The sequence below is a fragment of the Lycorma delicatula genome, chromosome 12 (genome assembly GCF_047948215.1).
Source record: "Lycorma delicatula isolate Av1 chromosome 12, ASM4794821v1, whole genome shotgun sequence".
Classification (NCBI taxonomy): Eukaryota; Metazoa; Arthropoda; class Insecta; order Hemiptera; family Fulgoridae; genus Lycorma; species Lycorma delicatula.
In genome coordinates this window covers 31,741,030-31,758,412 of record NC_134466.1, presented here as the reverse complement: position 1 = coordinate 31,758,412, position 17,383 = coordinate 31,741,030, and the positions used below count along the sequence as shown (strand labels likewise).

The 17,383-nt window shown below is 28.8% G+C and overlaps 2 protein-coding genes across 2 annotated transcripts in view; one reads left to right on the top strand and one right to left on the bottom strand.

Moving 5' to 3' along the window:
* Positions 1 to 2,952, bottom strand: part of LOC142333211 (uncharacterized) — a 54,889-nt gene extending 51,937 nt beyond the window's left edge. Inside the window, exon 1 of the mRNA XM_075380187.1 lies at positions 2,621 to 2,952. Within this exon, the coding sequence (XP_075236302.1) occupies positions 2,621 to 2,676 (56 nt within the window). The 5' untranslated portion in view covers positions 2,677 to 2,952. The remainder of the gene's footprint in view (positions 1 to 2,620) is intronic.
* LOC142333212 (gustatory receptor for sugar taste 64f-like) overlaps positions 1 to 17,383 on the top strand; it is a 29,825-nt gene extending 12,442 nt beyond the window's left edge. Inside the window, exons 4-8 of the mRNA XM_075380189.1 lie at positions 742 to 966; positions 5,492 to 5,646; positions 10,090 to 10,255; positions 15,675 to 15,764; positions 17,324 to 17,383. Of these exons, the coding sequence (XP_075236304.1) occupies positions 742 to 966; positions 5,492 to 5,646; positions 10,090 to 10,255; positions 15,675 to 15,764; positions 17,324 to 17,383 (696 nt within the window). The remainder of the gene's footprint in view (positions 1 to 741; positions 967 to 5,491; positions 5,647 to 10,089; positions 10,256 to 15,674; positions 15,765 to 17,323) is intronic.

Here is a 17,383-nt window from a genome sequence, read left to right as displayed (position 1 = left end):
CATACAAGATTCTCTACAACATGTCATCAAAATCAATTATCGATACTCTGAGAAAACAAAGACTAGCATCATATTATGGGTGCCAGGGACCAGACTGACGAAATAAATTTCCCATAAAATCAAGAATTACAAATTGAAAAATAATTACAATTGGTTTAGGGAGACTGAAGAAGATCTATAAGAATTAATATTACGAAAGAAATGATTCTGGGAAGAGAATCCTAAAGGAAAAATGCACCAGACTACTCCTAAAGAAATAAACATACAAAAAAATTACACACAAGAAATAAGGACAGCATTTTCATACAATTTTTCTACGGATGAAAAATTGTATGAAAAAATATTAGGGGCAAAAGAAGAAGCAGATTGTTTAATATGTTTCTTCAGTGGATGTAACAACACTAATAACAACACACACAAAATTTCAGACATAAAAACTTTTAAAAACAGTTTTCAATGTCAACTTTAATTGCGTAAATCTTATCAGTTTTACTTAAACATGTGTGAACTAAAAATTTAATTATTTAAATATCATTGAATCATATTACTCCACAAAAAACAAAAGTTTCAAATCCCACTTTATATACCAGTGGCAACATGAGACACTAATTTTAACTTTTCTCATTCCATCATACTTTTGTGGGTTACAACTTAAAGAATGTTTAGTTAATTTTTAAATATAACTTATATCATTTTATAATTTTTCATAACTGTAATAAAAATTTATATTTTTTTTTTCAGGAAACATTTTTAATATTCTTAGAGCGATATTCATTAAATTCACACTGGTACTTATTTACCGGTAAAAATAGTTACAATATATATAAAGGCTTATTTATATTATGGTTCAGTTTAACAGCAACTTTAATATGGAATTTTATTGATTTATTTATAATGCTAATTAGTGCAGCACTAGCTAAACAATTTAATATATTAAACCAAGCTCTACAGATTAGTCGTGGAAAGGTAATTAAACAATAATACTTTGCATAAGTTATATATTCAGTTTTGTTACTATGTAGTAAAAGTACAAAGGAACCACATAACACGAGAAAATATAAAAGAATAACACAAACGTGGATTCATTCAGCTTACGCCATCCCTAGAATATTTCCATACATCTCTGTGATGTCATTCCAGCCAAGTAACAAACAAATAAAGGATATAATTAAAAGATATTATAATCAGTATTTGGTAATTTACAATTTTTCATATAATGTACAATAAGAAAGGGCATGTTGAGATCTTTTATCATTAAAAGAAATGAAAAAGTAAGACTTAACAAATGTTTCTTTCTGTTTTTATAAGTATTTTTTGTATAAGTCCTAGGGATGCCATTTTTCCTTACAACCTAATAGCTCAACAATACCTAAAACATCTCAAGACAAACATTTATACACAACAACAAAAAGATTCTACAGGAAAAATAACAGGCCAGTGGTTAAAACTACTAGTAAAAACCAGTTCCAAAGATCAAAGTGGCTGATGACTACTAGTTGAATGAACCAAATATTTTGTATAGCTTAAATATATATATAAAATATTACCTCTCTCTCACTCTTTGTGTGTGTGTGTGCGTGCGCGTGTTATAACTCATATTTACCATACACAACAATGATAATAAAAAGTAGCACATCATAAACCACTAAAAATGATTTATGTAATCTCACATGAATAGAACTTTATTATAACTTTTCTTTCTTCAGAATTTAAAGTATTGCAGTGTAGAAAAAACAATTTAATTCAAACATTATAAGATGTACTAACTAAATCCCAAAATACATGCTGAAGTTTTGTTAAACCATGATTTTTCTGTTAAGAACAAAGAAATTTTTAGAGATTTGAAAAAAAGAAAACAATCTGATCCAGTAGCAAGGAATCACTCGTGCAGCAAAAAATTTTTCAAGATAAATAAACATTCAATATAACTAAGAAAAAGACAAAATGATTTTAACAGACGTAATTCATGTCATACAGAAATTGTTATGTATAAATATGAAGAAATGTGATAAGATATATAGCTGATAAACAAGTTTAAAACACATAAGTGGAAAAATCCTACCGAAAGGAAAATTCACGTAACGGTAACATTATTTGAAATTTTATCTCTACGTTACAGCAACTGTGCCACTCGCAACTTGAAGTCCAGCAAGATACCATTGGCGAATAAGTGCCTCAATTTTTTTACGTCGATTGCTCAAAATTTTAGCCACGTAACAATATCGTTTAACTTATAAAAATCATACACAACTATTTTCTTAGTATCATAAATCCACGATTAAAAAACAATTTCAACAAAATTTAACGACGGATAACTCCAATTCTGAAGAACAGAAGGCAAAGGTCTTCTGAACTACTAATACTGCAGTCAAGCAATTAGTTCATAATTTATTGACTCACATTAAAACAAAATCATTGGGAAAATCTTTTCTACATTTCAAACTGCTTTATACTTGCCACGTATAAGTACACTACGAACTGTGTAAATACAGTAGAGTAGAAGTCTTGATATATTTAGCTATACCGGTACCAGAAAATTCATGTTACAAACACAATGTTTAAAACATAACAATTAAATAAAAATCAAGTTTTTTCTATTTTTAAGATAAAACAAACTCACTTGGGCTTTTTCTTCTGTCTGTGAACTCTTCTATATAAAGACCCTCTTGTAGGCATGACGATATACAATAGTAACCTCGTGCATCAGTTAAGACGAAACACCACGCGGGCAATAACATACACAAGCAGACGAAGGAACAAGTCTGCCACCTGTTGATTAAATGATAACAAATAAAGTAACAGATATAGTTTTCTTTACCCCTCACAAAGTTAACTAAATTTTACCATTAAACAATATAAACTACTTCTTTAATTATAATACACATCGATTATTAACTTTAAAGAAAAACAATTAAAGCCTTTACGTGTAACTATTATCAGTTGGTCATTTCGGTAAGCATTCTTAATCAGTGCAGTCAGAATTTCTTAATCCTTACGGTAATGCAACTTAGTTCAAGTGCAGTAAATACTATTTACTAAATTATAACTTACGTTAAATGTTGTTGTTCGTAAAGGAAGATTTTACACAAATTTATTATTAATACATTTAATGATAATCCGATCCAAAATTATTTTAAACTAATGTTTTATATATTACAACTTTTTAAACGTTCTCTAAGTAAAAATCGACCTTAATTGAAATTTAGTTAATTTTGTCGTATAGAAGAAAAATAATTTTGAATTAAATATTATTATGATATCTTGTCGATAGATTAGTAGAATAATTAATTATAATACACCCATTTCAAACCAATGAATCACATTTATTAAAATTAATAAGTCATAACGTAACAGTTGCATCAATTTTTTGTAATGTATATTTCAAAATTTTGATGCACCAACCCTTACATGCTTCCTTTTCCTTCCTTTTTTTCCTATTTAGCCTCCGGGAAGTACCATCAGTATTATTTCAGAGGATGAATGAGAATGATATGCGTGATTGTAAGTGAAGTGTAGTCTTGCACAGTCTCAGGTTGACCATTTCTGAGATGTGTGGTTAAAAATAACTGCCTTTACTAGGACTTGAACCCTTATATGCTGGTAAGCATTATATGCACCAAGCTGATAATAAATTCTTCCAATGAGAAAGTTGCTGTTCTCAATCTATTACTAGCCCATACCATTCTGAGCATCATAACTAATGAAGAAAATAACTAATTATGTAATCAAGATGATAACTGAATTGATTATCAATATTTAGAACAGACAGGCATTATCAGAGGACGATATTAATTTCATTGTATAAAACCTATTTTGTAATAAATTTTCTATTCTTTTAGTATTTTTCATAATTATATACTCTTTATGCTGTGTTATGATGAAAGATTAAGTTCTGGAAGGTGATGGAAGTAATACACACAAACATATACTGTGTTTTAGTAAATTTTAAATTTAAATATTGTTTTAATTTTAAAATCTTTCATTAACTAAAACAGTGTATTTATCTGTATTTTTAATCACAGAATGCTATCAACAAACAAAGATGTGCTAATAAATCCCAACATTGTGAGGTAAAATTATAGCCAGGTTTTTAATTTTGGTGATTATGGGAAATGGTTTATTAAACATGTCTTTTAATTGCTGGTATTTTATCCTTTCTTCATACTTTTTAATTTCCAGGTTGTTATTCCTTAAAATGTTCCAGAATTCCCCGAGATATTTTCAAATATCTTTTGAGGCATTAAAGAATATTAACCTGTTAATGAATTTAAGCAGCATTTACTGACTGATTAATGGCCACAAAATACTGTCAAATTCAACTCATTGTTGTTTAACTGATTATCTAAGTAACTGTTTACCAAATGTGGTTTTAGCTGTTGGCACTTAACTTTACATTTTTCAATATCCAAGAGAATCTCCTTGAAGCATTCTAATTACCGTGGAGCCATTGCATTGTAAGGGATGAAGTTACTCAGAATGCAGAGCCTACAGCTAATTACTCCATTTTAGACACATTTCTTTTCAAGTTATAATTTTATCATTATATGAAAGTTTATTTTACATTATTAATCATAATATTTTTCAATTATTTGAGATATGATGGAAAAATCAATTCAGATGGGATTAAAAATACCTGCTAGATATAGATTTGAGATTTTGAAGTCTCAAACTGTCTCTGAAATACTTTCTTATTTAAGTCAAACATTTAATTCAGATGATTCCACTTCTTAAAACATTTTTTTAAAGTCTTGTCTTAAATATTTAAGGTCCTTAGTATATTTTTTATATCAACTTTCTTGGATTTGTCAAATCTTCAGAAATTTTTTTTTCAACTTGAAACTTGATTTAAAAAAAAAGAACTAGAATTTCAGAGAACAAAGTAGTAAATGTAGGTATTAACCGAGTAGACTTGGAGGATGTAGCATTGAGCATGAAAACAGATATAATTAGGCGACTGTGAGGTAAAATTACCTTTCGTGACTTGCGTGTACTGTGAATTTGTTTTGTCAACATAGGCGTTTCCTACAAGAGTCCAGTTTTTTTTTGAAGATAGAAATTTTTGGCATAGATTTAGATGAGATGTAATCTCATTAGTCATATAAACAATACATAACTATAGAATGGAATCAAAACTAATACTGAAATTTTCAGATGTTTAATTAGTGAATTTCAGTGATTTTTTTGCATAGCAGGTTTTTACCTTTTTTTAGTTCCAGGCCTTCAAAAATTCTTCTATTTTAACATTTTTACCATTCTTTAACATGGTTATCATACAGACTTATTCAAAATTCATATAATCCGATTTATACTTTGTATAATTTAAGTATTGTGTGATTCAAATTTTTTTCATCTTCACAAAATTAATAATTTTTTAAAATGAAAAATGTATTAAAAGTAATATATTTAATGAAACAAAAGTTATAAATCTATTCTGAATAATTTTCTGTTACATTGTGTACTTATTATTAAATGATAATTTTTCATTAATTAGGTTTTAAAACAGAGTCAATGGCAGGAATACAGGCAAATGTATGCATCAATGACTATTTTAGTAAAAACTGTTGATCAACATGTTAATAAAATTATTACTATATCTGTAGCAAACAATGTGTACTTCATATGTGCACAACTTATCACAGAAATTGAGTAAGTATGACTTATTTGTTTACTTAAAATAATTTTAAGAAAATTTAATATTATTCATTATTTTTGTTAACTTATAAATTGATATTTTATACCTAATTATGTTATCAAAGTATACGTATCCAGTGCTTCTAGAATTTATATAAAAATTTAAAACATAATTAGTAACTATATACAATTACACGCAGAAACTTTTATTATCAGTGTATCCCACTTGATTGAGATTACCTTTCAAAATAAAACTCCAGTTGTCAAATACATCAGTATCTAAAGTTATTTGTTTTTATTGTGATGATGTGGTTTCTGGATTTAAATTCTAGTCAGGCATGGAATTTTTTTCATATGCTACAAAATTTCATTCATCATTTAATAATTATAATTGGGTTGTTAACTGTTATTACTGTAAGAAATTAAATATGTAATTTTTAAGCTTCAGCAATTCATCTAAAAAATCAGAGTTTGAATTCCAGTGAGAGTAATTTTCATATGCTAAATAATTTTAACTGCACATTCTCTTGCACAAGTTTTAACCTTATGGAATGAATTAATCATTAACCATAAAAAAAAATCAGTGAGTAAGTTAGAGCCAGTTAGCATATTTTTAAGTAGCTGTATAAAAATAAAATAAACCTATAAGTTTGTTTTTTGTACTAAATCATCTTTTTGAAACATAGATTATTCAGTTAGACAAAAATGCTTGGACGGTAATATTTTAGAATCTTCCAGAGATAATGGTATGATTTATTGTAACTTATCCAGGTAAGTTATTGTAACTTATCAGACTTCACAAAGTGAAAATTTGTTGTTGAAAAGAGCCTATCTAGTAAAAAAAATAAAGCTTTCAGACATGGAAAAAGCAGAGACTTACATATGCATATTAACTCAACTTTCTAGAAAAAACAGATTTCTTTCATCAAAACATTAATTTGATATCGTGCACAAGAATTTAATAATGAAAGAATCTTAAGAAACAAAATTAATTTCTATAAGAATTAAATTATCCTTTCTTAAATATGATGGATAGATGAACAGAGTTTTATTCTTAAGTCCTTAAAAAGCTTCATTAATCTGAATCTGAACAGTATTTCCATGATTTATTTCAGATAAGCCTATAATTTATCATTAATGGTACATTTTTAACCTCTGCCAATAGTAAGTTACTACCAAAGTTTTGTTTTTATAATGCTTCAAATCCATTATATGATGGAAGAAACAAGACTTAAATCATAAGGGATTACAGTTAGGATTCTATTGATGTATTGTTTAATGATATGCCTGACAACATGACATCTAATGGAATTTAGATGTGTTAAACCATCATATTTTTCTATATTTTATTGTTTTGTAGACGAATTATGGTACTTTGCAATAAGATGATGCTTCGGCATGTTATGGAAACGTTTTAAAATTGTTGTTAAATGACAAACTGGTTAATAATTTTATTAGGTAAAATAATAAACCTTCAGACTAGCATGATGATTACCAGATTTAATTATTTGTGACCTTTTTCATGGGGCTGTTAGAAAGAACATGTGTACTTTGATAATTTAAGTAATGAAAAGGACTGAAAGAGAATCACCAGAGTAGGCATTTTTCAAATGAGAATTTCTTTCAGGAATGCTTTTGTGTCATTTGTAAAGCATCGATACCAATGTCCAATGTTTAGTCATGGATGGACACCAGACTTCAGTATGAGTAATCACCTTTATCCTGTATGGATTTTTCACAATTATGGGAAATCTTAAGCTGATAAATATAAATTATTTCTTTAGCTTATATACCTTAATTTTATTTTAGCTTATTGTATCAGAATTGGTTTAGTTGTAAATAAATTTCCCAAACTATCAGAAAACTGGAACATTATTTGGAAAGCATCACATAAATTTTTAGTTGAATCAATCAGTAAAAATCAGTCAGAAATAAACATTCTTCTTATGGAACACTAGATATATATATATATCAACATAAAAGAAAAAAGACAAAACAAAATCAAAAAGTTATGTTACAAAATAATAAAGATTGAACAATATAAAAATTTTTTCTCAATTTTATTATTTAAATTTTTTTTGTAAGACAATAACTGTATGGTTTCATCATAGTTTTTTAGTTTGTTCTTTACAACTTGGAATGAAATAATGATAATAAAATAATTAACCAGCAAAGAATTTTTTCCACCATACTAAAAAATTAGGATCATTGGATTCAATTTTTTTTGTAATTTCCTAAATACTATAAATTTCTTTCATCCTCAAATTGTGGTAAAACTTGAAAAACAGATTACAGTTAATTAAATTGACCATTTCTATGGTACTTTTTCTGTTTAGTCTATGGACCACCATAAAGTATTACATCAGAGGGTGAATGAGGATAATATGTATAAATTCATCAATGGGCAGCAAAAACTATTTTAGATAAATTGATGAAAATTTGTGTACATGATCTTCTTACGGTGTAAGTGCACATTAAGAAAGGAATTTTTGAAATTTCAAGTTTAAAGGGTTAAAATGGAATAATAATGAAATTTACTATTGTTTTTGTTTTTTTTTTTCATTTCTTGGTAAAAAATGAAGATATCAACTTGATGTTTAGTCTGTTAATTTTCATGTAAAACCAATTTCTAAATTTTTTGAAATTCAACCTTGAAAGGGGTAAAAAACAATTTAAAAAATTTGAACAATGATTGAAAATTTTCACAGTTTCCATCTTTACTAAATGAGATATACACTATATGTAAAGACACACTAGATAGATATACACTAGATGCTTGCAAATACTCTTATAATATCATCTAAAAACCATTTTTGGGTTTTTTGGAATTTTGATTTTTTAAGGGGTGTGATGGCTTCATCAGCACAACCACTGTTACAGTATGTGTGATGCAACTGGCTGCACCTGCTTCCAGTTACTTGACTAAAAGATATAAAATAAAAGTAATAACCCATAAAATAATAGCTAACAAGTTTATAACTAATATTTTTAATGTGGAGGCCAACTGTTTTGAAACCCACATTCTTAGATCACACAAAGATACAAGTGTTCTTTGATGGTTGGGTTTCAATTAACCTCACATCGAGTGGTCGACCTGAGACTGTATAAGACTACACTTCATTTACATATCCTCTGAAGTAATACCTTACAGTGGTTCCAGAGGCTAAACAGGAAAAAGAGATCTAAAAATGAGGTCTTGTACTGACCAAATTGTTGTTCTGAAGAAATTACAATACCCTGATAGTTTTTATAAATTGAACAGGCTTTAATTTTTATTTAACATTATTATTCTTACAAGCATAAGTTAAATGAAAAGAGAAGAGTCCAGTGGCAGAGCCCCGTAGCTAGACAGGAAGGCCAAGGCAAGTGAAGCGAGTCTTGACCAGCTAAACATCCCTGACCATGATGGGAAGCACAAGTAACCATATAACTCAAGCCGGGTGACAGTATTCATTTAAAACGATACATACATCAAATAACACTAAAACTGTGCAAACTAAAATGAACAAGACTAAAAATAAAATGTAAATTTATTAAAAACATTGTGAAATTTTATAAACTGACACATATTTAAAAAAGGAAGCAGAATTAAACAAAATTAATATTTGTTTTTTCATAAAATTATTTAACATAATTAACTGAGCATACATTGACAGATAATTATGGTGGCATCTATTAAAATGCTTGAAACTTTTGAGATGTAGGCTTACAGGGATCTTCTAACAGTGCATTGGATGGACAGGATAACAAATGAAATAATTCTAAGTTGGATGAAACTGGAACCTGAGATTATGTGAACAGTCAAAATCCAGAAATTAAACTATTTTTGCCATATCATGAGACATCCAGATAAATACTTCTTGTTACAGCTAGTTATCTGGTGAAAGGTACCAGGTCATTGTGCTCCAGGCAGGTGGAGGACATCATGGCTAAATGTATAAGTAATTTGAGATTATGGTTTGAAATATTGAGTACATCTCTTTTCTGGAGAACAGTGAATAAAATTATGATTGTAACATGATAGCCAATGTTCGCCGAGCGGAAAAAGCACAAGAAGAATTCATTCAAATAATATATTAACAAGCATGCCTTATCTGCTTATTTTATGTTTCTGAGAATATTAGTACGATTCCAATAAATAAGTTAATCTTTCAAGCTCAACAATTGCTGCTGTGCACTGTAAATTCATGTAATACATTCCTCCTTCATTAGCTTAAAAATAAAAATTTAGTATTTTTATCAATTCGTATCTCTGAGAGAATAACAGTGGGTGGATTTGAAAAAGGAAAACACAGCCAATGAAAATGCATGCAGTCAAGGCCTTGGGTTAATTAAATCGATCAATATAATAATTGTTCCAAAGCTTTATTATAACCATATGGATATAATAAATGTGTTATATATAATGAAAGATTTACTATTTATTTTGAAATTTAATTTCATTTTCTTTTTAAACAGCTCAATAAAACAAGACTACATACCAAGCTTGTTTTATTTTTATTCATTTTTATTTCTTGTTGGAAGAACAACAGCAGTTGTTATGCAAGCAGCAGCAGTACATGATGAAAGTTTAAAAGTATCACCTGAATTATTTTTATGTCCTTCACAAAGTTATTGTACAGAGGTAAGATCATTACATATGTATATTTGCATATAATTTTCTCCCCTTGTTGAGATAAAGTAGTATAGTCAATGCATATTTCAAAACAAAAAACTGTACATGAATTTTGTGTATCAGACTGTCATTATTACAATCACACGTGTAAAGAATCTGAGGTATAAAAGATAGATTAATCAGAGTTGCTTTCTCTGAATGTGATGGTGTCGATGGTGTCTGAATAGCTGGTGTTGATGATGAATAAGGTATAGATACTGCCAAACAAATTTTTTTTGTTTCCTTTACTTCATGAGTCAAATCTTATTAATTTTGGGTTGAGAAAAACGAAAATGAAAAAAAAATTATTAGCTCTAGTTTCTGTGATATATAGAAGGTGGAAGTATTTTATTTTAATGGCTTAAGAGAAAACGACACATTTTAATTACATAATTCTGGTTGCCACACCACCCCCTCTGTGTTTTACCAGAGGTCATTTTCTACACCCACAGTCATCATCTTGGTCTCTTGTCTCAGAATGCCATGAATGACATTTCTATTGGTGTAGAACCTATAAACTAACATATAACTAGCAAATAACTAAAACTACTGACATGAAATAAGACTGAGTAGAAAAAATTATAAATTTTGAGCCAAATGCTCTACAACAAAAGAAAATTAAACAAACAAAACCGCAAAATAACAAAACAAAAACAATTAACACCAAACAAAACTTAGAGAAAACGACACATTTTAATTACATATGCCAACAACATAGAAATTCCATTTGACATTTTTTTAATGACAGTTAGATTCTAAGCATTCTTAATTGATGGAATAATACCTGGCAGTTGGTTGGGTCTGAAGAGAATCATGTGGTGACTTGATTCTCACGGCCCTGATATCTTTGTTCCATTATAGAAATATCCTGATGGAATCTTTCTCTGTGTTCATCACTGACAATTCCACAACTAGGGGGGAAAAGTCCAGGTGTGAGTGGAGAAAATGGATTTTAAAGGACATGTTGCATTTGAGTTGATGGTATATTTGCAGAAGTACTGTCACCAACTTACTGTAATTTTCATCTCTTTTGTTAGCTAAAAATCCATGAATGACCTCCTTTAAGGCTTCCAAAGCTTCTTTTTCTTTCCCCTACATAGTTCAGACAAACGCAGAATCCTTTACAAGTTGTCAAATTTGTGACCCAACAAAAATACCTTCCTTAACTTTTGCATCACTTAATGTAGGAAATTTGTCTCTTAAGTACTTAAAGGCCTGCCCTTCTCAGTTCATACTTTTGACAAAATTTTTCATCAAACCCAGCTTAATAAGAAAGGGTGGAAGAAGAACATCTTTTGGGTCCACGAAAGGCTCGGCAACGACATTTCTCTTGCTAGAATTAAGATTTCTTGCAGGCCAGTCTGCTTGAATATAATGTGATTCCTATCTCTACTGTCCCACATAAATAAAAAGCAGCAGTATTTAGTGTATCCCAGTTGCATCCCTAAGAGTACAGCAATCACTTTTAGATTGCAACAAATTTTCCACTTGTGTTCAACATATTTGATTGCGTCTAGAGGATTGCCATATTTGCATAAGTCTCCTTCATGTGAACTGCATAAGCAACAAGAATAGAAGGAAGACGGTTGCCATTGTGAAGTAATATAGCTTTCAAACTAAGCTTGGAGGAGTCTATGAATAGCCTCCAATCAGTTGCATCATGATTCCAATATTTCATCTAGCTATTAACGTTGCAGCAAACAAACAAAATTGTTTTTTTTTCTCAAAAAAATAAGCAAATCCCTATGATGATGTCTGTACTGTAAGACCCTGACATCAAGTTGGAGAAGATTCCATTGCTGCAGTCTTGACCCTAGAAGTTCTGCCTTCTCCTTCTACAAATCAAGGTCTCAAATGAGATCACACAATTCTGCTTAACTCAGTCTGTGCAGTTTATCATCTTTTCTGTCAAAATCCTAGTCATGGGATGTGGAAAGCTTGTTGGGTTCTTCTTCTTCCACAGGGTATTCATTTTCTACTTCAAGCTCATAATTTTGGGGTGGAGTAGGAACTGGTAAACCATCTGAATGTGGAATAGGTCAAATAGCAGATGCAAGATTAGGGTATTGAACTGTTCCTCTTTTTTTCATTGACAATCCTGCCTTTATAGCTGAGTCAAGCAGAAATAGCAGTTATCTGTATGGTTTGTAGGCTCCCTCCAAACCATAGGTAAAAGCTAAAGCCATAAATTGTTTTTTTATTTTTCAGCCATTCTCGTAGTATAACTGAACAAGAGTTGCAACATATATGTGGAGCCCATGACTTATCCTGGTCTCTTACCTTCATACCAAAATAATGCTGATAGGCAGTCTTAACAAGAGGCATCAGATTGCATTTCTGTAACGAAAATGTTATTTCACCATAACTGTAATAAAAATTAGTCACTGAATTTACACATTTTCATGACATTTTGATTTAACAAATTTTTCACTTCAAAAGCACTTGAAAACCAGAAATTCTGCACTAATTACAACAAAAACAATTTGATACTCACAGTCACAGCAATAGTAATAATGTTTATAACCTACAAACAGCTGGAGAACATTGTGTTTTGTCATTTAACAGGTGTGACAACTCCCAAAAACAAAATTACCCCCAAACTAAAAATGTAGATTGGGTAAAAAATGACATGTCATTGAATCTCCAAAGCAAGAGCTAATTGGTTATTTTTTTGGTGATTTTTTTATTCAGCAGATGGAAATACATAAATGTATTTATAATAGCATGTAAGAATAAGTTATTTTTGAGCCCGAAACATTTTCATTGTTGGGCAGTGTTATTACTGTAATTTGGTAGACTTGGCATATATATTTTGTTCACTGATGAAGAAAACAGAAAATAAATTCTTTCTTAATTTGCCCTAGTAAGCCTTGCACAAGATATTTGTTATTTATGAAAATGTCGATTTCATTATTTAATGCGACTTGTGAGGCCTACTACAACCAATATGTTACACTAAAAATGGTCTTACTTTAAGGTTCTAATATATCTGTATAACTCATCTTCATTTAAACAGGGGTTTGAATAGAAGGTTAAAAATAAAAAATCAGCTATACTAGTCAAATTTTACTTGTTGCGATGATTGTACCATTAAATATACTTATCGCTTATTGTAGCTATGTGGGAGTAGAAACAACAGATCAACTCACCACATTTGAGTGAGTAAAAATGGAATTTTGAAGTGTATAAAAAATACCATGCTGACCGGGATTCAAATCTGGGACCTCTGGGTGACAGGCCAAGACACTACCACTGTACCACAGAGATCAGAAAATATTTTAATATTTGCCAATTATTTATATTTTAATATTATATTTTGTTTTCTTTATTTAAGTTAAAATTTTCAGATCTTACAGTAAGTAGTAATGTGAGATTAAGCGAGTTAATGAAATATTTATTTGCGATTAGTTGAAAAAAAAATTGTAAAAATAAAAAGAACTGACTTAAAAATCCACACTAAAAACTAAAAATAATACTTCTCCAAATATTCTTTAAATTTTGATTCTTTGAAATCAAGTTGTGGTAATTTGGCTTATACAAGACAGACTGACATCTGAAAATCAAAATGAATGACATCCATTACAAAAATTAATTTTTTTTATATTTGAATAAGTTACGAAAACCAAATAGGTCAACATAGTTAAAAGTGAAATTCATAATTTCTTACCGATGTCAATATTTTTTCTGCCTAAAGTTGATGTATATAAATTTATGAAAATTAGTTATTTGTTTTTAGAAAAAGAACTTAAAGTTAATTTTTTTATTCACTTTATGATTATTTATAACATTAGTTTGAGCAAATAATTACATGAATAAAGTGAAATTATACATGATGCATAAAGTTAGCATATGATTATGTTTCCTTACAAGATGAGAGGTCTAGAATGGAGTACATCAACACGACATTTTCATGAGTCAGTTGGGTCTGTACAAGGTATACTGATATATGAAAATCAAAATTTAAAAAATTATTGAAAATATTTTTTTTTGTAGTTTTTATTGAGTGTTTTTTGCTTTCCTGGTTGTAGCTTTATTTCTGCTGCAACAGTATAGATATAAAAGTTGATTTGCCAAATCAGGGTTATAATTACAAGTGATAGCGTTTCAAGACCATTTTAGTCCAAAACACAAAAAAGTTGTAGAAATTTCTAGAACATGTATGTACATATGTGTGTTGATCTGTATTTTGTTTAATATATATGGACTGGCTATGGAGAGTATTTTAAAAAGGCTCAAAAAATTTTTTGTACTGATGGCATTAGATTTTAAGTTAAATTAAAAAAAAGGAGAGAGGGGTAGTTACACCATTTTGAAAATGTTTGATATTTTTTATAGTTGTAATAAATTGAGCTTTAGTCTGATGAAAGTATTTATTAAGTTATTTAAATTCCAGACTTTAGGTCAATTGGATTTAGGGGTGGGAAATATTCAGCATTATTTATCAAGAGTTTTTGCTTCTTACCTTGAAAACCCATTGTTGAAATTTGGCTTAAATATATGGCTGTTTTATTATTTTTTTAATTTTATCTTAATCTTATTTCCTTCTAAAATTTCTAATATTTTGTGCTGCCAATTTATTTTACCTATTTAATATATAAAATAACTATTTTTTTCCCAATTGAGTTGTTCCAGTTTTTAAATTGTTATACTTAAATTATAAAATTCTGGTGAACATGCTTGTGTCACCAGACCTTTAATTGGGCCTGCATACAAGAATGCTCACATGCTATGTATTCTCTATCCTGTTATATGGGGTGGAATCTTGGACACACTCACTGAGGCATCTATTAAAAAGCTTGAAGCCTTTGAGATATGGTCTTAAAGGCATCTTGTAAAAGGTGTGTTTGATAGACAGGGTAACAAATGAAACAATTCTAAGCTAGATGAAAAAGGAACCAGACATTGTGCCAACAGTGAAAATCTGGAAATTATCCTATTTTGACCACACCATGAGACATCCAGCCAAGAACATCAAGACAGGCATAGGACATCATGACTAAAAAAATTGAGAAAGTGGTTTGGAATATTGTGTATATCTCTTTTCAGGATAGTGGAGAATAAAATTAGGATCAACAACATGATACTTACTCAGCAAATAGGCACAGAAAGAAGAAAAAGTAAAAAAAATAATTACTTAGATATGAGTTTTTGAAGATAAGTCACTTTACTCTGAAATGTGATTTATATAATAAAAATGACATATTACATTGGATAAACAATTCCACAATCGAATAAAGATACACAAAACAAAATCAAACCTTACCAACTACTTAATAAAATAAAATCTTTCATTTAATGAATAGTTTTATTATATAATAGAAAAAATTGGTCATTAATTAGTTAATAAATTCTCTTTTTTTACAAAAACAGTTTGTTGTAATAATTGCAGGTACAACGGTTTCTACAAGAAGTAACATCAGATCATGTAGCATTAACGGGTTTAAATATGTTTTCAATAACCAGAAATTTCCTATTAGGAGTAAGTATTACAAATAAATTTTTAAAATTTTGATATAATAAATTTTATTTTATGCGTTCATTTTCTCTACATAGTAGAGGTAGTGTACATAACATAAAGCATTATTCTACAATAGAAAAGGATGTCTATTAATTTGTGGTTCTGTATCATTGTCTGTCTTTGTGTGGGTCAGATGTGAATACTGAGGACAAAAAGGCATCAGGTAAGAGCTACTTTCTCTGTGAATAATGATGCTAAAAACAATATCATTCTATATCATGAATTGTTATCTGTGATATCCATAAAATAATAAGTTTTCTTATTAGTAAATCTTCTTTAAAAAAATATAAGAGTTGAAAACTTCCCATGCATTAATAAATTTGGCATGATAATATATAACAGTATATTTGGTTTAGTGAGTGGGCTAGAAATCAATTTAAAGAATCATTAAATATTTTAACTTTTCCTATGTTTATTACTTACATTTATAACCTAAAATTATATACAAATATTACACAAACTATATTTTCAATATTTTGTAGATTACTAAAGAATATTGTGAGTAAATTACTTAAATATCGTTTAAACAGGTCTATGAATTTTTATGAAATATGCTTTATTTATTTAGGTGTAAAGAAAGTATTTGTAAGTACTGGACAAATGTAAATTTTTTTTGTTACAATATCTGTTCAAAGAGTTCTCAAATGTTATTTAACAATTTTTTTTGAGTATACAAATATCTACAATCAGGCAAGCTTTATCTTACTTTGAAGTAATCTGCATCTGAGATGATTTCATTTAACCTTTGAAAGCAGTCCAGTTTCTGTTGATTTTTCCTTCCTCCCAATAATTGTGATTCATATATATAAATTTTCAAAATATTGATATACATAATTCATATTTATTTTTTTTCCAAAATTTATTTTACGTGCTTTTATTTACAATTTATTGATAAATCAGTATTGAGAAATGTACAAGTTACTCAGTTCCCATAAGGCCTATCCTCAGTACTTCATCTGTTGCTCGATAACCATCCTTAAATAACTTAAACTATTCATAATAATGTGTATGGCTCATGCATAAATTACTAATCTGTGTTAATATTTCATAAGTTCTTGTAAATGTTTTACCAAATTTTAATGCTGAATCATTGTTGATGAATATCAGATATTTTGAATATTGAAAAAGACACTACAGATCATGAACACAAATAGTTGTAATTTAATGAACCAATACAGGATGATGCAACCAACAACAAATTAGTACAAAGGATGCTACTGTATAGTACTGTTTACCAGAAAATGCCAGGATTTCACATTGGCATGTGCACAGTTTTGAAAGTTTTTGAACCTTCTGAACAAATCTTATTTTTAAGCTGTATGAAATTACAAACTAATTTTTGTAATATTTATATAGTCAATAAAGAATTCTTATTAGCTGGCCGATATGAATTAGTGTAGAAACACAATTTAGAATGTAAACACTGTTAGACCATTCATAAAAAAAATCAACTTACAACTTCAAATTTTCAATTAAAAATAGTTAATATTACAAAAGAAATAATTATTTTTCTTTTTCAGATTGCAGGAGCAATATTAACTTATGAAATAGTTTTAATACAACTTCAAAATTCAAAATGA